Below are 26,584 nucleotides of genomic sequence, written 5' to 3' on the forward strand. Positions count from 1 at the left end.
ATGTTCATCCTGGCATCAATGACGACTCCAAGATCCTTTTCTGCCTCTGCACTGACAAGAAGGGAGTTCCCCAACCTGTTATGGTGCTGGTTCTTCCTCCCCAGGTGCAGCACCATGCACTTGTCAGTGTTGAATCCCATCCTATTCTCATCCGCCAACCCCTGTAACATGTCTACGTCCAACTGCAGCCTATTCCTTCCTTCTAATGTGCCCACATCCCCCCACATCTTAGTGTCATCTGCAAATTTGAACAGGGTGCTTTTTACCCTCTCATCCAAGTCACTGATGAAGATATTGAACAGTGCGGGCCCAAGGACTGAGCCCTGCAGAACCCCACTGCCCATATCTCTCCAGGTCGAAAATGACCCATCCAACACCACTGTCTGGGTGCGGCCCTCCAGCCAGTTGGTGACCCATTTGACTGTGTAGGTGTCAAAACCACAGTCCTCCCAGTTTCTTAATGAGAATGGAGTGAGAGACAGTGTCAAAGGCCTTCCAAAAGTCCAGAAAGACTATGTCCACTGCTACCCCTGCATCTAAGGATTTGGTGACCTGGTCATTGAAGGCCACCAGGTTGGTCTGACAGGACCTGCCGCTAATGAACCCGTGTTGGTTTCCCTTAAGCATAATCTCCCCTGCTGGCCCCTCATGGACATGTGCCAGAATAATCCTCTCAAAAAGCTTACCCAGGATCAAGGTAAGACTAACTGGCTTATAGTTCCCCAGGTCCTCCTTCTTCCCTTTTCTGAAGATGGGAACCACTCTGGCCCTCTTCCAGTCCTCTGGCACCACACCAGAGCGTCACAAGTGCTCATACAGCCATGCCAGGGGTCCCACAATGACCTCAGCTAATTTCCTCAGCACTCCTGGGTGGAGATCATCTGGACCAGCCGAAGATCATCCGGACCAGCTGATTCACCTGTATAGGTGGGAGAGATTTTAGACAAGCTTTTGGGCACAGAGTGCCCTTCTTCAGGTCACTTTAAGAACTTGGAGGAAGTGACTTAAATTCTCTTTCAGTTTATGAACCAAAGGAGAGCAATAGGGCCCCAGATGCCAACTTCGGAAGAAGGGAAGGCACAAAGATAACAGCTGCCACTGCTATCTTTCGGACGCCAGTGAGAGCAGTGACACAGCCACTGATGCTACCCTGTGCACTTGGGTACTACCACTCAGGAACTGCCCAGTACATCTCTGAGAATGGGGAAAATAAAATGTATCTGCATATCACAGAAATGTCATAGGGGTTAACTAGATGACCAAACTAGCTCATATATTAATTGCAATGATTTTGAAGTATAGTATCTGGGGCATCTTTGGTCACACATATGGGGGCTGGGGTGTTATGGGTGCTAAAGCACACTATTAACAGCCCAGAGGTCACAAGTTTGAGGCCATAGCAGAAATGCTTATGGCACAGCCTATCAGATTCCAACAACTCTACAAGTTCTGCTAAATACCTTGTCACAAGGACTTGATAAAGGAAAGGCTGCATATTTGAAAGGCCCTTTTATTTTAAATATGCTAAGTGCTATGCATTTTGTTCCAAGCCAGATGCTAATCTCAGTTATATGACTGCACAGATAGAAGAAAAAAACCCAACTGTCTAAAAAGAAATGCACTAATAATAAAATGGAGTCTCACATAATAATCGTAGCATCTGGCCCTACATTAAATAATAATAACGAGCATTATAATTAACATTGCAATTATTATTGTTGTTGTTATATGTTTCGCTGTGCTATTCATAACCAAACAATATCTAAAGCTGAATATCCTATATTTCCTTTCCAAGGGAATTCATGCTTTGATACATGGCATCATTTTGCATCTAGTATGCACTTTTAGTTTCACATACATTAGCGCCAAATTGTTTGCATAACTGAAACTGGACGCACAGAACTGAGTTCTATCACGCCGGAGAAGGACTGAGCCCACATTATAGCACATTCTGTGACAAAAATATTTCAGGATGCCCCTGCTAAATTCATTTTCCACCTCCTCTCCATGAAAAAGAATGAAGTATGCTGTTCCAAATGACTGTAGACAGACTCCTGGGATCCAAACTAGTTAGATCCGTAAATACAAGGTGGAGCAAACTTAATATATTTAAAGAGCTAAAGGCAGCTAAATTGTGTCAGCTGAGTAAGCTAACTCCAGTGTTTCAGAGACAGCAAATCAGTCTTTCAAGAGAACAGTATATTTAGGAATCTGAGCTGCTCTTGGTTTTTTTGAAATTCAAGACCTTAATAATGAGGGAAGAAAGGAAATATTTAGGTAAATGGTTTTTGTATACATGAATCATTTCTAAAGCGTTTAGATTGGCATTGACTTCAGTGGGCTTTGGATCAAGCTCCTCACAAGGTGCTACAACAGAGGGATACTTGGAGGGCTTCTATATTTGCTGATAATGGAAGAAGGTATCGATAAAACTGTCCTGTAACAGACCAGAGCAGAAGTCTTTGAAACTAGGTTTGAAACAATCCTTACATGTCTGCTTTTAAGAAACACTTAAAAATAGGAGGGGGCTGGGCATGGAGGTTATGGACAACAAAGAATAGGTTTTACATTGAAAGGTTTTACGTTACCAGCAGTTATTATGCAGCGTATACTGCCTGCAAAAATACACATGTATAAAGGTGAGGGTTTTTTGTTTGCTTGCTTTGACTTTAAGCTTCTTGTGTATTGATATGGGCTGCATATTTGTTTATGAAACTGTCATTCCTCTGAATTAAACAAACTGGCAATTTATTTCCTGTGAATTATTCACTACAAAAAACTGCTTGATGGAATTAAAGATCTTCCCAGAATTATTTCCCCACCCTCACAATTACTGGATCAATAGAGTTCAATGCGTGGATGATAGGATCAAGTGCATGCTTGGCGGATTTAAGGATAACACCAAGTTGGGTGGAGTTACAAATATTCCAGAGAGTAAAATGATTTAGACAGACTAGAGAAATGGTCTGCAATCAACCAAAATAAATTCAATAAGGACAAAAGTAAAGTCCTGCATTTGGGACAGAATTACCACGTGCACTTAAATGATTAAGGACCTGGGAGGCAAGGCTTATGAGGAAATACTGAAAGAACTAGAGTTATTTAGTCTGGAGAAGGTGTAGGGGTTTACGTATACGGAAACAGTCCTTATATACCTGAAGGGCGATTATCGAGAGGATGGAGATGGGCTTTTCTCTGTGGCTGTAAAGAACAGGACTAGAAGCAATAATCTCAAGCTTCAACAAGGGCAACTTGGGTTGGAGATTAGAAGGAACTCTATGACTATGAGGGTAGTCAAGCACTGGAACAGGCTACCTAGAGAGGTTTTGGATTCTCCCTCCCTGGAAATTTTCAAGAGCAGGTTAAACAGAAATTTGGCTGGGATAGTTTAGTCAGGGATGAACCTGCCTTGAGCAAGAGGCTGCACTAGATGACCTTGTAAGGTCCCTTACAGCTCTACTTTCCTATGACCCTAGGATTCTATTCTTTGCTTTCTAAAAAGCAATCACTGCTTTGACCATCAACATTTTTAACTGGGTTTTTAATCTAATGACAGGAAACTATCAGTATGGAAAAGACTGGTGTTTTTACACCTTTTAAAGTCCTTCCTTTATGAAGGAAGGAAAGGGAAAGGGAAGGAGTAAAAAAGTATTCATTTCCAAGCCACTTAAAGAAGTTCAGCCTAAAAAGGGGGTTGTTTTTGTTTTTTTGGGGGGGTGGGTAAGAAGGAGGAAAATCTAGTTTGATCATGTATGTATCTAAAACTTAGACATCCTGTCAATTTAATTTGGCTGGATTTATGTGCCTGGGATCCTTATACTACATGAAGGAGACACAGGTGCCTCTGAAGAATGATTCAAAAATATCAGTGGCACTTAGTGCTAGCTAACAGGAAGCACTAATCAAGGTGTGTGGCTGAACTCTCATCTCTTTCAGGGACTTGCTCTTAGTGCCTCCCTTTTCCTTAACAGTCTAAGAGCACATGCCCAGAAAGGACTCTAAGTTTAAGAGAATTCATGCCCACACTTCACACCTTCAAGGAGAGTACCAGTCAGGCTACAGGACAGCCTCATGCTGAAGCTGGGCCACTAGAAACCAAAAATATTAGTCATGAAGTTAGAAAGACAGCAAGCAAAGGGGGACACTGCATCTCTACATGATGGCTGATGGACTCTGCTTGGGGAATGCGGGGATGTGGTTCTGGCCCACGCTGCCTCGGCTATTTCTAAGCTTTAACTAATAACTATCTTACATTAAATGCTTAGAGTCCTGACAACAGGGACCAGAATCAGATCAATCAGTCTTCATGGTCAGGGGCTATGTATAATTTATCACTGAGTGTAAAAATATTTCTACAGATTTTCAACATCCAAATTATCTGTTCTCTTGCATTTTGTTGACCTCTGGGCAAGAAAAACTATCTTAAATAATTTAATTATACTCTGAAAGGACAGCAGGCAACACTGAACTAGTTTAGTCTGTATTGTATATATTTCTTTAGAATTGCATGAAATTCACAGGATGCTGCTTAAAAGAAATCTAAGATTCCCTTAATTAGCATGGCATATAGGGGAAAATAATATACTGAAAGAAGCCTTATCTATGACTTCTTCAAAGCTCAGTTATAATGATTTTTTTCTGCATGTGGAAGTACATAATCATGAATCTAAAATACAGAGCTTTCAATTTTTTAATTTAATTTAGGCAGCAGATTAAAAAGTGAGGAAAAGAATCTGGTGTTTAGATTATACTTTCTTCATCCCAACTGTGATTATGCTGGGGTTATATTGGTGTAACTCTGCATACCTCATTCTAGTTACTATAGCCTTATAGAAGTGTGAGCGAAAGAAACATCAGGTAAAAGCCTCAAGAATATAGAGCATGCTTCATCAAAAAGCCTGATAACCTATTGCATTACACCTGCCATGGTCATTACAACTGTGCAAAGTGACAGTAAAATGGATGTAAAAGCAGTTTTTATGACTTTGTAGAGCTTTATAGGCACTATTCACAGGTATAAGTGAACATACATAGTACAAGATGATCAAGGGTGAGGTCTGGAATCTCAGCAGGACTCACAAATCTGAGTCCTGAAAATATATTTATGAGGTACAGAAGTATTATTACAAAAAGCAAGGACTACATTTAGAAAAAAAAGGTTAAGTCTGAGGGCTTGTTACACACTGCCCTTTGAGCTGCTCAAAAGTTTCTCCATATTGCTAGCTCAAGTTTGGAGCACTCACAAATCCTTGAAGCTAGGAGGGACCTTGAGGACTCATAAGTAAGAATTCCCTGCCCTGCCCCTCCCTCCCACTTCCATTCCAGGCTTGGGGCTTCTCCTAGTCCCAGCTCCTACCCCACACCGCTGTGGCTCACCCTCTTCCCTCCCTACACCCCCAGTGTCACCTGGCTTACTTGTGGCTCTCTGCCCAGTCCAGGGAGTGGCAACAGGCATGGCAGCAAGGTGGGCAGGTTCCCCTTTCCTACCTGCTTGTCTGGGACAGTATCAAGTAAGCCAGGACAGTGGGGGTGGTCAGCAGAGATCTGGCAGTGAGGGAAGGGGGGGAGAGGACGCGGCAGCCCACCGACAGATGGTGGGCCCAATTTGAGGGCGTTGGGGGCAGCAGCTGCTGTCCTGCAACATTGATCTTAAGATGTACATACATCCAACCCCAGAGAAAGAGTGGGTGGCAGAAACTGAATAAAAAAGTGAGTGACCTATTTTTCTTTCAATGCAGAACACGATTAATTTCAGCTGCATCACAACACTCAGACTAATGTAAAACAGATGTACCCAAGAAAAGAATAAGCTTCAAGGAATCCATGCTCTAACAACTAGGATTGTACGTAGATGAAACGAGGGCCTTAAACTGAGGTGGGGTGGTTTAAAAAAACACTGCTTCAATTTAGGGTTGATTAAACCCCCATGTTGTGCACGCACCCTGCTGACTTACCTGCTTCTAAGGCAGGGAGGAGAGAGCAAGCTGCTGGCAGCTGGAGCAGCTCCTGGGCTGTGGTGGGGTGGTGGGGCTGATATTTCCCTCCACAGCAGCAGCAGCCCCCTCCCCCCAGTCAGTCCCCAGGCACAGGCACCTAGCTCGGGCAGTCCTGGGGGGGCACCACAGCCACAGAGGGAAGCACTGGGTCCCAGCGCAGCTCATGCATGCAGGCAGGCTCACGGTTGGGGGGCCAGGGAGGTGGAAATCAGGCTCGCCACTTTTCTTGGGCAGAGCCTGCATTACCAGGCTGGCATCTGGCTGCCTGCAGAGCTTCCTGCAGAGCAGTATGGAGCCTGGTGCTTCGCTCCATGGCTGTAGAGACAGTAAACTAAAACTCCTTCAAGGATTTTTAGTTTACTGCACCCTAAGTCATTTAAGGCACATTACACTAACGAATTTCCTACAGCGGCTGGAATTAATGTGCAATACACTGCCGAGGTGTGCAAACACTGACAACATTAAAGCGTGTGCAAAAGTATTTAGTCCACTTTAAAGTGTTGTGCACACATGCCTCTCATTTCATCTACACACGGCCTACGTGCACAATGTTTCACTGTATGTGTGTACTTATACTGGTGTGACTTGCCAAATTTTGGTAATGCTTTTCACTTAGCATTCTGCAGTCAGTCCACTATCACCAGGATTATTGATCAGAGCCACATCAACTAATTATAATTATTTATTACTGGACAGGAAAGAGTGAGGCTTTGAATTAATCGGATGGCATTTTTTTTCTTTTTAACTTACAAACAGTTGATCAGCTGCCAGATAATATGGACTCTGATGCAGCTGAACTTACAACCAAACCTTTCTAGTCACAATCTAACAGGGGTGGATTGAAAGGGCTTTCAGTGACCTGACTGCACCCCCCTTTCAGACTGGACCATGCTGCTGGAGCGTCGAGGAACCTTAGAAAAGGCTCCAAACAGAAGAGGATCTCCCCTTCCACTCCATGGCTCAAAGTTCCTCCATCCCCACTTGCCATAGCTGCTTTATCCGCTGTCCTGGAACAAGAGTATTGTCAGAGCTGCTCCTGCCTGCTCCAGCTGGATGGCACAAGGGCTGGGTTCACCTAGGGCAGTTTCCTGCACCTGCTCCCAGGGGGACCAGATATTGTGGGGGAACCCACCCCCTCTCCATTGTTGCTGCAGCTGTTCCCAGCTAAGCCTAGTCCTTCATGCAGCCAGGCTCTAGTGGGTAGTAGCAACTCTGAAGCTTTCCCCATGCTTGAGACAGCAGGGAAAGCAGTAGCAGCTGGAGGAGGAGAGAACAGAATAGGAGGGGAGGGGACCTGCCTCTGAGCATGGGGAAGAAAGCAGGGATGCTTACCTGCTTTGGGAACTTTACAAAGTCCCTGGAGGCTCCTGCACTGTCGTCTGCCCAAGCTGGTGGGTTGGACAAGAGAAGGCTGGGAGTTAGGGACCTGCACCCCCTTTTGCCAAATCATGGATCCACCTGTCACCTGCCTTTTTTCTCACTCTTTCCCTCAGTCACCACTCCTTTTCCTATGTTTATTTTTCTTCCCTACTCCTCTCTTTTGTTTTAGTTTTCTACAGGTACAGATTTTTTTTTGTATTAAAATTAACATAAGTTACCATTCTCAAATTATACTTCTGTGTGATAACTTTCCACTTTCCTCATGAAAACCTTTTCAATATTATTAAACATAGTCATTCTGCAAATTACCAAGGGTCGGATGATTAAAAATACTCTACTTAATTATTTGTCTAAACAACTTTTCTTGTCACTTACCTAAAATGTCATTCAAACAATGTAAAAAAGAATTACTTTATTGATTTAAGGTAGAAAAAGCCATTTACAATCACCATCTAAACTGTCAATAGGAACCTTGAAAGTATTAAGACTGAAATCTCCATACTTCAGGCTCTCTTTACCCTAGCAAAGGTACATCCCACTGCCTGCAATGTGTTGGAAACCAGGTTGCTCTGCCATAACAAGCTCCAAATCCAAACAACTTGGTGAGGAAATGGAATTACAACTAGTGACACCCACACAATAAGTATGCATCTTTTCTCACAAAAAGCAGTGAGAACAGAACTGCACCAAAGTCCAGAACTGCTAGTCCAGAACTGCTGTGCTCTACCACATGAATTCCCTAGCCCTCCTCCATTTAAAAAAATAAATTCTTATTTTTTAGAATTCAAAAGAAACCCAATAACTTCTGCATCAATTACAACAATATTTCTAAGATGTTGCTACATGCAGTGGACATGTTTCTGAAATATCTTAGAGCAGAGGTTTTCAACTTTTTTGGATCAGTGTAACCCCAGCAGCCAGCTACAGAGCTGGGGGGGGTGGGGCATGGCCAAACGCAGACCACCAGCAGCTGCCACGTGCAAGCTTCCCCTGCCCCCCACGTCCAGCTGGGTGGGCAGCACCTGTGCAGTAGCATGGGATGGTATATGGTGGTGCTCCACCGCACCCACCCACGCGTACCTCCTAGGGCCTTCTCGTGTACCCCCAGTTAACAACCTCTGTCTTAGGGAAACAAAATTGCCAGGTAGCCATTGCTGAATTGGGCAACTGGAAAAAGTGATAATGCCATAAATCAGTAGCATAACTAAATGGGGACAAGTGGGGCACCAGTCCTAGGCACTGCCATAGGAGAAGTGCAAATAGCAGCCGCTATCTTTGTTGGTCCAGCAGTGCCACCACCAGCAGTGCCAACCCAGTTGCTGCCACTGCTCCATGTGCCACTGTTGCCCAGGGCATAGAATTGCCTACTACAAAGCCTCTACCATGGATTTGGTGAATTCCTCTGGAGAAAGTGACAGACTATAAAACACAAAACACAACAAATGTCAGACTTGATGGCTAGAAGATGATATTTAGAGGTTTGCTTTGAGTAACTCGTTTGTAGGTAGAGTAGATATACATTATAACAATGGTTTAGGGGAACCACAAGGGTTAACTGGTTTCTAAAAGCTTGTTTGTGACAAAGTTTCAAGCCCCTGGGATTTCTGGTTTTAATTAAATGGCCAAATTAGGAGGCCAGGCGTGCCCAAAATAAGAAACCAGGAAATGACCAAATTAAGATGTGTGCATATGTTGGGTTTGTGGAAACAAAGAAATATGCTGACAGAACAGAACATGGACAGTACGACAACCCCAGGGAAACCAATCTACGGCACCCAGAAAGGAAGAGTCATTAGAGGAGAATGAATACAAAAAGAGGCGACCATGAGAGGAGGGCACACCATCAGCCCCACTGATGGAGGAAAGAACCCAAAGCCTCCATGGCAGAATGTACACCACTGGCCCATCTCATCCACCCCATTGGGAGGGGTGGGCCTCCACCCTCGACCTCCATGGCCATGACATCTGGCATCTAAGAAAGAACCATAGGATGAAGCTTGCTTACTGGCCAGGGGTAGTGTTCTTGTAAAGCCTTAGGAACTTGTAAATAAGTAAAATGGTGGGCGGGGCGGTATTTTGTTTGCTTTACCTGCATTACTGTTACCTCCGAACACTGTATTTCAATACATTTTTCCTACTGTCTAATGGAAGAAGTCATGGTTGGTCTGAGGCTTTGGAGCCACCCAGAACAAGGTATCAGATCTGGATCATAAATCCAGCACCAACAAGACTCTCCTAGGAACCTCCAAAATAAGGCTGATTCTAATAACTTGGACCAAAATGTCTCTGACTAGTCATCAGAAATTCTAGGATTGATCTAATTATATAATCTAAATTTATCCACAAAAAGTTGAATATTCCATTAGTGAATAAATAACCAAAGTCTAGAGCAAAAACTGCTGCCTTCCTGATTTAATAGGGAGATGTTGTCAGTGTGTCTATTATTCTGTTTAAATAAGTTCATCCCTCAATTTCTATCATTTCCTAAGTTTACACCTCAATTGAAAACCCTAACTGAGAGATTAAGAACATGCTAAATATAACGTTTGTATAGACACAATACAAACATTCAACCTTGAAGTGCAATGAAAAGTACCGGCACTTGTCTATGTGACAGACTTCAGCTCACTCTGCAGTAGTAGGAACAACAAGAAGAATTAACACTTTTCTTTCATCACTGGGGGGAATGGTTATTGCCTGAAAGTATTTAAAGCTATGGAATTATTTTGTTTAAGAAGCTTATCAACCCACTGTAAGGCACTGATTCTCAAGCAGGGTGCCAGGGCAACCTGGGATGTCTTGATATCTTTTCAAGGGTGCTGCAGGGTGTGAAGAAATGTTAGCATTGTTAGGTGTACAAACTGCCAAAATGGCCATAGCAGAAACATTTATGTCACAGCCCCTGTCAAATTCTAATGAATCTGGAAATTCTGCTAAATACCTTGTCATCAAGAATCACAGGCATATACGAGGGGTGATCAAAAAGTTCTAAGACTTAACCTTTATTTTACAGAATAGTGTACAAACAACATATTTATCAGCTGTCCCCTTCAAAGTAATTTCCCCCAGATGATATGCACTTGTCCCAATGTTCCTGCCACTTTTGGAAGCAATGCTGGAAATCTTCAACTGTGAGTTTGAGTTCTGCTTTCACATTCTTATGGATGGTTGGAACATCATCAAATCTCCCTCCTTTCAGCTTCATTTTGATTTTTGGGAACAGAAAAAAAAAATCACATGGGGCAAAGTCAGGTAAATACAGAGGGTGTGGTATCACACAATTTTTTTTCCAGCCAAAAATTCTTGAATGGAGACAGCGTTGTCATGGTGCAGAAACCATCCACCATTTTCACACAGCTCGCGGCAGTTTCTTCTAATTTGATCCCTCAGTCGAACCAAAACCTCTTTATAAAAGACCTGATTGATTGTTTGACCACTCGGTACAAATTCCTGATTAACAATACCCCAAACATCAAGTCTTTGAACTTTTTGATCAAACCAGTATAACACAAACCTCTCTCAACAGGCTGACCTGCTGTGTCACAACGATGGGCCTTTTTCAGGACCAGCACTGAGTCATCTCTGGTAACACTGAAGGACTCACAGAAGACAAACAGGACATATTTTCCAGGATTTGTATTAACTACAATGTCATGTTCTCTGTCTTCAAGAGATGCACAGAAGGCCAAACAGAAATAGGGCACTGATCCCCGAGATGAAATTAGCTATCAAAAGGCAGCACTAGCTCTGTAAAACCAGAGCTCCTGATGACAGGAGAAAATAACATTGACATCTTGACCATCGATATGGACAACATCTGAATAAGATCTGTTTATAGGTTTGTAGAGAAGCATTTTGCCTTTGTGAGCCCAGGAAACCTAGAGCACAAAAAAGCACACATGATCATCAGTGACTTTAGTAGCCACAGTGTCACATGGGCTAAGTACAGACCGTCAAAAAGCCCAAGGCCGAATCATAGAAGTAGGGTCAGAAGGGACCTTGTAGATCTTCAAGTCCAACCCCCCGCCTGGGCGGGAGAAAAACTAGACTCAAATGAGTCCAGCCAGGTAGGCATCAAGCCTCCTCTTAAAGACCCCCAGGGTAGGAGCCAGCACCACTTCCCTTGGAAGTTGGTTCCAGCTCCTAGCCGCCCTGACTGAAGTAGTTCTTGTGGATGTCTACTCTAAACCTACTCTCCAATAATTTGTGTCCATTATTCCTTGTTATGCCAGTGGGCGCTAGGGGAAACAGTGTCTCCCCCAAACCCTTCTGGTCCCCCCTAGTGAGTTTATAGACAGTCACCAGGTCCCCCCTCAGGCTTCTCTTGTGAAGGCTGAACAGGTTTAGGTCCCACAGTCTTTCAATGTAGGGTCTCTGCCCTGTTGTCCCCGATTCATGCGGGTGGCCCTCCTCTGGACCCTTTCAATGTTGTCCACATCCCTCCTGAAATGGGGCGCACAGAACTGGATGCAGTACTCCAGCTGTGGCCTGACCAGCGTTGCACAGAGGAGGAGGATCACCTCCTTGGCTCTACTTGAGATGCACAACAAGGTCCGGTCAGCCCTGCCGACCGTGACCTCGCATTGTTGGCCCATGTTCATCTTGGTGATCAATAATAACTCCAAGATCCCTTTCTGCCTCCGTGCTCTCAAGAAGGGAGTTTCCCATTCTATAAGTGTGCTGCTGGTTTCTACTGCCTAAGTGCAGCACCCTGCACTTGAAATGCATCCTGTTTATGTTAGCCCACTCCTGTAACCTATCCAGATCTTGCTGCAATCGATTCAGTCTTCACAGGTTAATCTAAACTGTGTAGATTGAACTGATAAGCAACTGAACAGACATTCACTTTTGATTCTGGAAATGCAGCTGCATGCCTGCAGTGGTCCAGGCCAGAAGCTAAGGGGGGCATGGCCTCCCTGCTCAGCTGGAGCAGTCAGATTGGGCCAAGGCTAGCCTGCCCACTCTGTGGTGTAGGATTTGCAGGGGAGGTGCAAATCATCCTAGGATGCTGGGGGACTGCGAGTTAACTTGAATCTGGAGGGGATCAGGGACAGAAGTTCAACAAATCGATTAACCTAAATCAGTTAAATCTGATACTACGTCCATCCAAGTTTATCTACAATTGTTTTTGGACATTTTGAAAGTTGTTTATTTGCATTTAATATCTGTTGCATTACAGATTTGAACTGGTTTCCAATCACTTATAATGGTTTGTGTAACCCTAGCCAAGGGGTTACAGTGAAAACTAAGAAAACAGCGGTTTGGTTGAGATGTAGGCTGAGGCCTATCACATAAGTTGGATCCACTACTTAAAGCTACTTGGTTGTTTCAGTAGCTCCTCATGGAGGCAAAGTTATATTCCAGACCTCACTTCTGTTGAAAGCCATATAGAATTTATGTGCAAAAAAAGATGTATTAGATCCCATTCCCCACACACAGCACAGACCAATCACTCTCAATATCACAGCAGCCATAACTCCAAATATGATACCAAAGCATAAAACACTTCAATTTTAAGAAAGCAGACCAGAGAAGTTTTTCTGAAGACCTTGACAAAGAAGTGGCACACATTGAACGTCTTGGAAAACTACAACCTCTTCGTGAATGCACTGTGCAAAGCCTCCAAGAGGTAAATACTTCGAGGATGCAAAACTGAGTATATATCAAGGTTTACTCACATGCTAGGAAAAGCATGGTTAACTATTCACAAGCTGAGTAATAACCTGAAGAAAGTACAATACCACAATATCACAGCCAAGTAAGTGGTTTGCCAACTACTGCTCAACAGTAAAGCTTTAATTAAACAGTCAAAAATATGGATTAGACAACAAACTGATCTGTTAAAAAATCATGTTAGCACACAATGGATGATCTTGATGCTGGAATAAGTCACTTGGAGAATGGCAAAGCATCTGGACTTGATGACATGCACTTTTGGTCCCACAACTAAGTTATGGATATACATGTTTTGCTCATCAACCCTTAGAACACCTAAACTATGGCAACAAGCCTGTGTAATAGCTGTATTAAAACCAGGGAAGCATGCCTCTGGCACAGAGAACTTTAGGCCAGTGACACTTCTGTACCATTTGTATAAGCTTTATAAATGCCTTATTCCCAAGCACCTTTCACCTCATATTGAACAACACCTAATATCAGAACAAGCTGGATTTAGAACAGGGAAGTCCTGCACTGGTTAAATACTAACCATCACCCAGCATACAGAAGATGGGTTTGAGAAAGGGATGATAGCAGGTGCTGTGGTTGCAGACCTATCAGAGACATATGACAATCAACTGCTGAAACCTACTTGATAAAATCTGTGATACGATGAGCAACTACCACCTAGTAAAGCTCATCTGTTCTGTTTTGGAGAACAAATGTTTTTACATAGAACTGTGCGAGGAGCAGAGCCGCTGCAGACACCAATGAAATGGCCTCCCACAGGGTAGCATGCTGGCACCATTCCTTTTTAACATATATACCAAAGAGCAACCTATACAGAGTAATACAAGGAGCTTCATATGTGCTGATGATCTATGCATCACATTGCAAGAGAAGGACTTTGCCAATGCTGAGGTGTTACAGTGTGGGGTCCCCAGGGATGGCCATGATACCCCCTAGGGCTCCTTGACCATACCAATCCTGCCCCACGGGCACCCTCTCTCACCTGCCATGTCTTGCTGGTAATTCTAATAAATCGGGAAGCTGCCCTCAAGCTTGTATTCTAGACACAGTCTCAATGGACCCCACTGAACCCTGTGGGTTCTTAGACCCCTTTTGAGTCCCGCTTCAAAATGGATGCCTCACAGAACACCCTCAGCCTTATGGGCTAGATGCATGGCTCCAAAACCACCCCTTTACCACCCCCCAAGCTTCACAGATGGCATTTAAACATTGTCTCTCCTCTTGCTATAGGCCTCTTGTCCTCACCCGGTTCTCCACAGCCCTGTCTCTGTGCCCCACACTGGCACTGGGGTCTGTTCACCCACTTTGGCAGTGCACTCCCTGGTGCTGGGGTTCCCACACTGTAGCAGGCCCCAGTGAGGCCTCCTCCTTCCCCAGTAGCCTCAATCCAATCCACCGGTGCATAAACAGCAACTAAAATATGAGCCCCTGGGCTAGAACATAAAACAAGGAGTTCAGGGTGTGCTCCGTCCCTTCAAAAAAAATAAATAAATAATTGAACTTCCCCCAGCACTAAGTGCCTTGTCGGCCAGGGTATCGGGTAAGTTCCTGGAGCCCCTTCATCCTACCCAGAGTAGAACAGGCAGTCAAGCCTCTCTGGTGAGCTTCTCCCCTGAGAGCTCCTTCCCCCTTGGCTGCTGACAGAGAACTAAACCTCTAGTCCCAGCCCTGGGGTTTATATATGCCCAGGGCCTTGCCTCTTCTGGTCAGTTGACCGGGTGCAGGTGCAGGCTATTTACTTGTTAGCCCGTTGCCTTAGTAACCTGCACCTGTGGGCTTCTGTCTGACTCTTAGGGCCCTCTCCCTAGGCAGTTTCTGCTCTTAAAGGAGCAGGAACCTTAGTGCCCTGCAATGTAAGGACAGACTGATACGTGCAATGAGCAACCTCTCAGATTACTGTAATAAAGAACCAGCTTCAACCCAACCCAATCAAGATGGAACCCCACTGAGTTTTCACTTACACCATGGAGAAGCTAACCAAAAATTAAACATCACCTGGGATGGAGCCCCACTAACGAATCACTGGAACCCTGTGTACATGAGGGTTACATTGGACTGAACACCTATTTTCAAAGCATATGTAGAGAAGACAAAAGAAAAAGTCAGTGCTGACATCAACATACTTCAGAAGCTGATCACCTCAAACACAGAGGAGTGAATCTAGTTTTATTCTGAACCACAGCTATTACCTTGTGTTACTCCATTGTACAGCATGCATGTCCAGTATGGGAACAATCAGTTCATGCCAAGAAATTATACCCAGTCCTAAACTACAGCTCTTGTTAAATACCAGGACGTCTAAAGCCAACACCAAAGGCTAGCCTGTACTAACTGACTGGCATTCACCGCCTGATAGCAAAAGAAAGGTAATGAGCCAAAAAGAAGATCATAGCAGATGGAAGATCCCAGGCATCTACTCTATGGTTACAAAGTAACTAAACTGCAAGAAGCAACTAAAGTGGCACAGAGGTTTGTAACCAGTCTTGTGCTGTTGGACATGGAGGCTGAGATGGTGCAACTGAGGTTATGGAAAGAAAGATTATGTGCAATCAAGTGTTCTGAGATGGACCTGGAACCCCAGGAGGACCTTCACAGAGAGGCTGATCTAGACTGGCCAACATAGCAATGCCTGAATTGCCTGCACATCCAAATTGGAAGATCAAAACCAAACATAATCAAATGGCTACTCTAATGACATGAATACATTCAATGGTGGTGACCTGCTCATTTGCTAACCCCCTGGTAAGACCTGTATGAAGGAGGACCTCTCTGCAGTGATAGAAAGAGCCATTGCTTTATGTAATTCTGGAAAAACAAGGAAGGAGGAGGAGCAAGAGGAGAACGAAAAGGAGCAGGAGGAGGAAGGGAAGGAGAGTAGTAGTAGAAGGGGCAGAGGGGAGGGGAGGGGGAAAAGGAGAAGGAGGAAGCAACAGCAGCAGCAGCAGGATTCACAGGATAAACCAGGAGATTTCAAATAGGAATTCAGAGTATTAAAATTGTTCTGACTGCCTGTGGTGTTTTGGAGTTCTTTGCAATGGAAAAATGACTCTATTATTTTTTGTGTAGTCAAAAAACAGGTGAAAATTAAAAGCTGACATTTTCCAAGGGTTGCCTCAAACAAACTAACAAAGTTGAGAACCACTATTCTAAGGGCATCCACTGGCATAGTTTAGCTCTACAAAGCAAACATTTAGAATTGGAATATTAAGAGCGAGGAAGCAGCAGCATATCATATGAAGTTCTCTCCTTGTAAAACAAGAAGAGAGAAAACGTTTGACTGCTTTTGTTTCATCTCAACCCAAACAAAATCTTGGCAGTGGCCTTTACTCTATCCTTTTTACAATTCTGTTTTGTACAAATGTTCATAAAATACTGTTTGTTAGGCAATCAGTCCCCAATTTCATTCACTGTCTTGCAGAATGTTACAACTGTAAACAGGCTCATCTCCCTCTTTGACCTCAGCCTATGGCCTCCTGTCACCACTTCAAACATCTTTAGAATCACATATAGTACAGTGACCATTCTCTACCCCTATCTTTCTCTACATTAAATATATGTAAATCTCGGTGTTTTCTTTACAAATTGTATCTGCAAAGGGGTAGCAAGCTCCCTTATCATAAAATGGTGTCCTCTTGGATTGCCTGTACACGTTGTAATTATAGCATGTCAGAGCAGACTTGATTAATCAAGTCCGCTAAAGCCTGGTAATCACCGCACTCCAGCAGACTCCAGGGTCCAGTGTCCCCATGCTGAAAAATGGTGGTGGGGGCACTTTAACTAAAACTTGCTCAACAAGCTTCAGTTAAAGCACCCCTGCTGCCATTTTTCACCATGGGATGCTGACACTGTGAGCACTTTAATTAGAGCAGTGCTCAGAGCCACTCTAACTAAAGACCCCTGCCCTCACTCCTGGGGTACACGTATAAACAGTCTTTGGTGTCCTTAATGCTGCTTGGGCAGCATGCCTGACCTTGAGCAAGAATCAAGGCTGCTCCTTTACTCTTGTACAGTTTGGCAAACAGATAAGGGTAAGGATGTTTATGTCATCTCTTCCATCCATGCATACAGGCAAAACTAGACATACTGTAAACCCCATACATTTTATCTGTTTGGCTCTATTATTTGCCACACCCTTTGCCTATTAACCTGTTCTTCTTAAATCACTTTCATAATTGTTTGATCTGTTCCATGCTATTGAAAAGAAGAGTGACCTTGTGCAGCAAACTGAACAATGCTTTGTCCTCTGCCAAGAAATTTCCCCTTCTACTAATAATCTCAATTGCTAACCCAATTGTAATCTACTTTCCCTTCTTTGTAAATTAACTGGCTTTGTTCAACATTACAAAATCCTATCCTGAAGCCTAGTTAAACTGCTCTATAGCTGTCATTTTTTCCTTATCTACCAATTCCATAATGTTTTCAAGAAATTCAAGCAAACTTTTTTGGCATGGATTTCCTTTTATCAATCTCTGACAGCTTCTATTGACTACATTATGTTATGTTATACACTTTTCTTGCTCATTATCAAATTTTCCCAAAATAGTCTCAAGAGGTAAAAACAACTTTGCAGCAGGTCTGTAATTTCCAGAATCCTTCTATATCAAATAACTACATTCCAGTCCTCTGTCCTTACTTAGTACCTTAAATATGTTCGCCGTTCATTTCCCATTTCCATTTTTGCTTCCTGAAAAAATTCTGGGGTACAATTTATTTCACCATGAATTGAGGCCATAGTTGAGTTTATCATCTGTTTATTATGGTATCACATTGTCTTGCCATTTCACTTCCCCTAAACTGTATTATTTTCCCATCTCTCCCCAAAAAAGATCTGTTTGCTGCTTGAATGCTAATCACTTGCACTGGGCTATATCAAGGAGCTATATATGTTTAGTCCCAGAATAAACATAAACTTCATTTTTTTATTTGCTTCATTTGTTTTACACTTTTCCATACTCTCTTCACTGTATATTTGCTATTTATCTATTTATAACAGTTTATTTTTTATAAACTGTTTATTTTTGTTCATCTTTACTTCTGTTACTATTTTATACCAGTTAATTTGCAGGCAACCTTTTCCTTAAGACACACATGCATTTGATTTTGTCCTGCATCCTTTTCCATTACACTGCTTATGAAAATTTCCATGCCCACCTTGACAGCATTTTGTCCTTAACACAGGCTACATTTCTCCAGTACTGTATTGTGATGAAGTACGCATAATCCTTTGTGCATGAAATTAATTTTCCTATTCAGAAAATTTTATGGCCTGTCACTGCATACTTTTCTCAGTATTTTTTTCTTTCTTCTTTATAATATTTATTTTATTATTAAATCATGAAAGACTTATCTTTACTTACAGATTCTCTCTTTGCAAAAGTGTCAGGAAAAGAGGGGTGAAAAAACACACAAACATAGTCATTCAAATGTATTGGCCAACTTACTAACAGTTTAATTTCACTGCATCTTGCAAAAATACCCTATGCAGAGCCTTTTGGTTACACTGTTTCCACACACTTCCTGTCCTAAAATGAAAATAATATTCTGCATTCTACAGAGCAGGGACATCCAGCTCACCCATACCTCTGGTCAAGATCCAGACCACAATGTTCCCTGTTGGAAAGACTGGATGCAGACAGTAAAAAGCCTCCTGGGCTGGATCTGGACCCAGCAGCAACAGTGGCAGAGCACACGGTGAGACAAGCAGTAGTGCAAAGATTAACACAGCCATTGCTCACCTCCCTCTTCCTCCCCACCATTGCTGACATATGAACCATAGAAAGGACTATGGTGGCAGGCTCCATCCCTGCTCACCTTACCCCCAAATTCCTGTCCCCTTTCGGAGCCTCATGGGTTGGGTGAAATAGCTCTGCAGGCCCTGCTATACAGCCATCAGATTTGTTATTAAGCCCCACTATATCATTAATACCATAGAAAATGAGGTAGTGAGGGTAATATATTTGCCCAAGGTAAACTGGGGATTATGTAGTAGAACTAGGAACAGTCTTGCTGTTTGGTCACAAAATCATCTATTTCCTATTGGCAAATAATGCTGCTAGGCAATGTTATTAAGTTTTCAATTCCACCACAAAGCTGTATCAGTAGAGTGGCAGCTGAAGTGTTTTCTGTGTTTATATGCATATATTATATTTTTAGCTATACCGTGTTCTCAGTGAGAGTCTGTATGTGGATGCGGAAGTTAATAAAGCATATTTAGATGCTTCAGGTTGAGAAATAGTATGTGTCTGATCCAGCAGGGGTATTATTTTAGGTCAAGGCATAAGTCCAATTTATACCCACTGAGCAATCCCACCCATTATTTTGCATCTTGTGTATTTCCTATCAAACCTATTTGCCCCTAATATTATCAGCTCTACCTATGACAGTCCCTTCTGTGCTGAGACAGCTATCATCCATTAAGGACTTTCTACCCATCATGAATATTAGACAACATATGCCATTCTTATACAGGCTCCAGAGTTTCCACTCTGGGTTATATTTCTCAACCAAAATTACACCAACCAGGAAATTCCAAATTTTCAGCTTTCAGTATTTCAATTTTTCTTACATTTCTTACATAACCAGTTGATGACAGACAGGTATATTTTTACTCCATTATTTAACCCTGGCCATGTCAGAAACAAAGCTTGGAGAAATGTTTGCAACAGAAACATTTATCTGCTTTGGGATTTCATTTTAAACTCTACCCTTAGTTCAGGTTTGTTAAAGACAATGGTGCTGAATGGATTTTGCTTCAATTTTGTTGGGTCTCTTTAAACCAGGATTTCAAAGCAAAAGTCTGGATTTCTCAACTAAGAGAAACAAAACCAAAGCAGTAGCATGTTTGAATCAATCAACACCTCTTTGTTTAAGACAAATATATTCAGCATTTTGTCTTGAGCTCTATAATTTGCAGAAAATAAAGAGCCGGTCTTGAACTTAATCTATTCATTCAATCATGTCTGAAACTTTGTGTGCACCTTCCACTCTCTGCAAACAAGAATTAGGAAATATCTGGAGCAAATTTATCCTTTGGTGTAACATCTATCACTTCAACACCCACATACCCACACCAGTGATGAATTTGTCTCATTTGTTCATTTCATTCACATTGTTTATAGCCCCAGCTACAATCATTTGGAAACTACTTTATACTTGTAAACAACATGACCATTTCACATATAGATCCTCCAGATAGTAAATCAGATTGAGATACTGTCACAGGACTTGTGCATTTTGACACCTTATAAATCATGGGAACTTTTTGGAAGAACATAAATTTGAAGTGAGGATTTGCTAACCATTCCTGCAAATAAACATTTTGCCAACTCATAATACTTCAAGTAAGCTTATTCTTTCCCCAAGCATCTGAGTACATATGAACAAAAATTTCAGTAGGAGGAACATAGGAAAGCAGGAATTATACAACCATGGTGGGGCAATCAATAGCTGTTGAGCAAACAGGTAGTTTAAAAATGCACAACAGCAAAAAGCAGTACAGACACAATTCAATTACATTTCCATATTGAAGTTATTAGTGGAACTGTGGGTTTACAAGTATTTTCTCTTCTCCTTTTACAAAACAGCTTCATCCTACTCCTTTAAACAATTGTGTCATTTTATAGAGAGACTATCTAAATCCAGAATCTCATCATCTAAACTCCCATGAAATCTACCAATTGCAGATTTTCAGTTTACTGTTGAACTACAAATTTTAAAGCATATCATACATGGAATTCATCCCTATCTCTAACTGCTACAACTTCTGCACCATGTGGCATACCCACGTGATGCTGGTTTAAAAGTAATGATCCCACAATTCCACTTTAAAAAGAAAGACGTTAGCTTAAAGAGGATATTAGTAACACAAACACAGTTTAAAAAGTCTATAAACCCAGCTTAAATGGCAGTGTTCACTGGCAATAAATTAAGAATAATTTTTAACAATCTAAAAATATTCTCCTCCTGATAAGGATTATGTCCAAATCAATGTTCATCATTTCCATGTATGTTACAATTGCCAAACAATAAATCTGACAGTGAATCCTTGACAGAGTCCAGCCATCACAAGTTACCAGAACTTAGATAACTGTCAAAAAGATTATTAATAGAGCCTGTAGCTTTTACCAAGCTCCTAGAGTAATAGACCTACCTCGACAGATGGTCCCATTCCCCACATATCCAGGCTTGCAGGTGCAGCTATGTCCCCTGATAGTGTTAGTACAGATTGCATTCACATCACAGTTGTGCTGTCCACTGCCACATTCATCATGCTCTACAAGGAAAAAAATACAAGACAGAAAATGATCTTTTCAATTTGCTGATCTGACATTTGAAAACTGAGTTAGAACTAATAATGAGCTTGCCACAATGGCTGAACACAGCAGGGAGTTAGACATAGGAGCTTACCACAGATCGCTTCAATTCCAGGACACAATGACATATTCATAGCAGAAGTAGATTGTTTATTTTAGATTGAAGAGAAGAAAACTACCTGGGGAGGCTACACAGAACAGCTACCATACAAGGTACTGGAGGAAGATTATCACTGAAGCATATCTGCTCTGAAGACAAGCCCCAATATCACTGCCTATCATCAAGAGCACTAAGTGTAAATGTGAGATAAGTAGTTGCAGGGTAGGAGGGGATATACCCTGACAGCATGGTCCTTTAAAGGACTGACAGCACTTCCATTACAGCCATTCACATGCACAAATGCATGCTGCGCTTAAGCTTCATATATAATATAAAGCAGTATTTTACATTTATGGTGCACCACTCACACTGAGGGTTCTTGAAGATCCTTCCACAAAAAAAGGGAGGCCAAATGTTGCTCCCATTGCTCAAGCAACTCCCACTGGTCCTCCATTCCTGAAGCTGCTCCCTTTCCCATCTTTTCCAGAACCCGGGTGTTATAATTTGCTCCATCAGGGCACCAGCTACAGAGTGAAGAGCCTGCTACCTTTATTCTGAAACTTCCTACTTCTCACAGTGTTCAGCAGTACCTTCCAGGAGAAAGAGGGAAGGGAAAGAAGGACAGGAGCGCAAGCTTTATTCCACAAGCACTAAGGAAGTGGAAGAGATAGAAACGGGGATGTTGTGTTTTCCTTTCTCAGAAATCAAAGCTATTTGTTTAGAAGGAGGATAACTTAACAATAACTGATGTTAACTCTCACTTTTAATGGAGCAATCCGGATGCTGTAAGTCTTTTTTGAAACCTTACCTAGAGCTGAAGACAACTGAGTACAACAGCAAATCATTTCTTGGTGGTGTTTGCAGGGTGTAGTGATGTGGCTGGGTGCCCAGGGCACAGGCAGCAGCAACGTCCATTTGCTGCTGTGCTGTTGGCATGGCTGTGTGGCTGTCAGCAGCGGCCAGTTCCCCTTACATGGTGGCACCTGGGGCGGTTGCCCTGGTCACCCTAGTTATGCCACTAAGGGTTTGTCTTCTTTTATGTTAATGCAATATTCAGATTTGTGATCTGTTCATAATAGACACATGCTTTGGAAAGCTATCCTCTGCTGGGTAAAAGGAGCATACCTTCTAGAGAGACTTAACCATATTAAAGACTGACATTGTATTTCAAGATGATCAAAGCCACTTGTAAATTTGTAGAATGGACTGCAAGAACTTCTTCAGAATAAATGAATTTTACAGAATAAATGAATTTTAAACTCCTTTAATATGTAATAATACAAAATGTACTGAACAGATTATGTTTTCTAGTCTCCTAATATATTTGATAGGAAAGTGATATGAATTTATATAATCTTTCAAAAGAGCATCACAGGGATCTCTCTTTCCATCTCTCTCCTTTTTTTTTTTTAAACAGGAAATTTATATACACACACAAAAATGTACCTGGCTTCAGCTAATAAATTCAGGCTTATATTTACAATCTTTAGTTTATGCTGGCTCCTTTCTCAGTTTAATAATTCACTTTAACCCATCCCAGGTTTCAGGCCATTAGACATTGTGTGGTTCAGGCTTCTTGAGCAGCTGCAACTCAAGACCTTGTCATCAGCCAGGAATGTAGTTCTCTTTTTCATTTCACCTGGACCAGTTGGGATGTTCTTTTGTTTCTTTGGTTTGGATTTTCTGTGAGGAGGTTGTTTTTTTTAAATTTTAACAAAAATTCTTAAGCTCTCGCTTCAATGCCATTTCTCACATATACCAGCAAAATGTACTTCCTATTTATAGCTAGAAGTCCCAGACAGAATTTTTGTAGGAGAAATTGAGGACAGAATTTTAGAAGGCGAAATCTGCTTTCAAGAACATCCTGAGATGTTTAATTATTAAGTGAGTTTTGCAATAACGAGTCTTTGCTTCCAGTACCACAGGGACATCAGGCTGAATCAGAGAATTCAGACACAGAAGAAAAAATTACCATATTTTCTCATATATGACATGCCCCTAAATAAGACATCCACCTTGGTTTGGGATGGCAGAATGCAACAAAAGCAAAAAAAGGAGCTGGCTTTTTCATGTTGCAAAATGGCTGCCAGCTTCAGCCAGCAAGCTCAGAGTACTTGTGAGAGGGTAACCACTAAACTCTACTCTTTCTGTCCACTTCTGAAAGAGTAACTGGCATCCATCTTACAACACAACACCTACATGCTTATATTCCAGCAAAGAGAATCAGCTTTCCCACTTAAAGACACACAGCCCAATTTTGGAGGGCTGATTTGGGGGTAGCTATGGGACAGGAAAAGATAGCTTGATTAGTAGAAGATCAAGACCTTTAAAAAGGAAAGAGGGTCACCTTCACCTGTGCTGTGAAGAAAGATTAGGAGGAATCAGGTAGATTAAAGTGACCCATGAAGTCAATTATCTGAGTTCAGTCCTTGGTTCTTAGTATCTAGCCAGTTTATGAAGTTTTGTTCCTAGGCTCACCTTTTGAAGGTTTTTTGTACCATGTGGATAGCGAGATCAGAAAGCAAGAGTCTGTTCTGTGGAAAGTGTTCTCTTACATGTGTTTGCGTGTCTCTCTCCTTAAAATTTTTCCCATGATGATTCATTCTGGTCCATAGTTTTAATCTACTTTCACCCACATAGTTTCCAGGAAGGCATCTACTACACTGGATGAGATGTACCTCACTTTGGGATTGGCATGTGTGGACTTCTTATGGGGAGCGTTGATTGATGGGACAGTGGAGAAATGTTGACAGGTTTTGCACCTATTAAAGTAAGGCTGCATTTCATTTGATCTCGGTTGATTAGGAAGGATTTTGCTTCTGATGAGTTGGGCAAAGTTAAGAGGTGGTTTGAAAGCCAGGAATAACGGATATCACCCCTAAACATCTTTATTTCTTGCAGATTGTGTTTGGTACAATTTACTGATTACCTAAGCTGAAATCATTCCTCTAGAAACGACAAGCATTCAAGGACAATACTAACAATCATAGCAATGCATTACTGACAAGTTAATTTCTTTGTGAGATCATGGATTTCACATCCTGACTATCTTGTGTTTCTGTACTATACATGAATAAACAGCAGAAGAGTGGCCTTGTATTCCTCAATGACAGGAGACCTAATTATTCCAACCAATGCCAGATGCTTACTGTATGAACCTGGGGAAGTTTCTGGTTTACGCCTCAGTTTTCTCTTCTATAAAATAAAAATAGTACTTCTTCACTGGGTTGTTCCTTTGTAAAATTTTTGACCTCTTCAAAGGCAATGTGCTCTAGCATGTGTACTTAAGAGTCCCAGCTGTTTTCTGGTGGCTTTACTGCTTTTTCAATTCCACCTTGCCGTAGCGTTAAACAGAGAGAATTCAGTGAAAATATGTATTCTCTTAGTTCAGATCACCTCTCTTCCTAGTCCACCAAACCACAACCAGAAACTGCTAAAACTAAGCTTTCCTTTTCAGTGAAAGTCTCCGTTCAAAGGCCTTCACGAACTGTTAAAAAAAAATCCTCTTGATTTGAGAAAAGTGTGAGTTCAGATTTGAAGGAGGACAGTTTGCAAGGCAACAACAAAAAAAACAGTCATCCCTCAGACTGTGTCTGGGAATGTCTTTCTGCCTCCATATGTGCTTGAAAAAAATACCTCCAAAATTAGTTTTTTATCAAAAAATCTCTTTGTTATTCCCAAATTAAAATCTCTCTGTATATCCACGATGTGCATCAAACACACACACACACACACACACACACACACACAACTAAAATCTCGTGCCTGCAAAGTGAAATATATGACAGAAGTCTTTAAAACAAAATCTCCACAGAAAACTTGTGTTTGAAAAGGCTGTCATTGGAAAGTCATTCCTGGTCAACTACTTGCCTTAGGCACCCGAAATAGCATGAACTTGAACTGAAAAATAACACTATGGGTTTTGTGAAACTGAAGTTGTTTATGTATGTTTAGTTATGTAATGCTTTACATAGTCATTAAAGATCGCTGTTGTAGATACTCACAGAGAACCAAATGAAAATTGTATCTTATCTTAATGATTAGAATACTTGTGGGGATTCTGACAGAAAGTGCTTGAAGGCCCAACCTTATTTTTCAACACTTGTCTACCCTCATATAAATAACAATCTTATAAGAAGCACCAGTAATACACCAAGAATCAACTTCAAGCAGGTAGTAAAAGTTGCATATGACATTTAGACTGCTCAGGAAACAGCACTGCATCTTGCTTAGTGGATCAAAGCAGTTTATATTAAGAACATGAGTAAGATAAGTTATTTCTGCCTGGTTGTAATATGCATCTGAGGAGGATTTGGGTCATGTGGAATCATTCCAGATAGGTAGTAGCCACAGTGTGGTGGGAGAGTATCAACCCTGATTCCTGTATTAATCCCTGTAGCACTGGGTACCTGGCAAGGTATAGCAGCTACAGTAAATGTTTGGCTACAGTATATAGTTGGCTATACTAGAATATACTGTATCCTCTCTAAAGTAATGCAGACATAAAAGGTGGCACCCTAGCATGCTTGTACACACAATGTGGGTTTAGTTCCTTAAATTGAAATGGTGGGTTTTTAATTGTGGAGATTAAAAACCCACCATTTTAATTTAGGGGATTCTGTCACTGTTACAGCAAGGGGCCCGATACTTTTTTTTTTGCAGAGCCTGCCGTATCTCCCGTGGTTGGGGGGCAAGTTGCCAGTGGGCCAAGCAGCTTCTGAGCTGGTTTGGGGGAGGGGACCTTGTCCTTCCCTCTATGTTGGTGGTGACCTCTGGGGCCACCTGGACAGGATGCTAGTGAGCTAGGGGCTGCCTCCACTCACAGGCAGCACCCACCAGAATCAACTCTTCCCCAAGCCCACCTGAGGACCTGTGCCCAGCACGCTTCCAGTGGGTGGGCTCAAGGAACAGTTGAATTCAGCAGGGGGTTGCCTCCAAACTGGGGCAGCCCCCAGCTCACTTCCGGAAGGCTTTCGACACTGTCTCTCAACCCGTTCTCATTAAGAAACTGGAGAGCTGTGGAGTAGACACCCACACAGTCAAATGGGTCGCCAACTGGCTGGAGGGCCGCACCCAGAGGGTGGTAGTGGACGGGTCCTTCTCAACCT

At 42.2% G+C, this 26,584-nt stretch overlaps 1 protein-coding gene across 2 annotated transcripts in view; it reads right to left on the reverse strand.

Annotated features, from left to right (window-relative positions):
* The window catches only part of NELL1 (neural EGFL like 1), a 502,747-nt gene that overhangs the window by 178,295 nt on the left and 297,868 nt on the right, over positions 1-26,584 (reverse strand). For both annotated transcript variants that reach the window (XM_019551935.1, XM_019551934.1), the window contains exon 14: positions 21,214-21,336. In XM_019551935.1, coding sequence (XP_019407480.1) covers positions 21,214-21,336 — 123 coding nt within the window. The remainder of the gene's footprint in view (positions 1-21,213; positions 21,337-26,584) is intronic.

The sequence above is a fragment of the Crocodylus porosus genome, unplaced genomic scaffold, assembly GCF_001723895.1.
Source record: "Crocodylus porosus isolate Cpor-Errol unplaced genomic scaffold, CroPor_comp1, whole genome shotgun sequence".
In the NCBI taxonomy this organism is placed as follows: Eukaryota; Metazoa; Chordata; order Crocodylia; family Crocodylidae; genus Crocodylus; species Crocodylus porosus.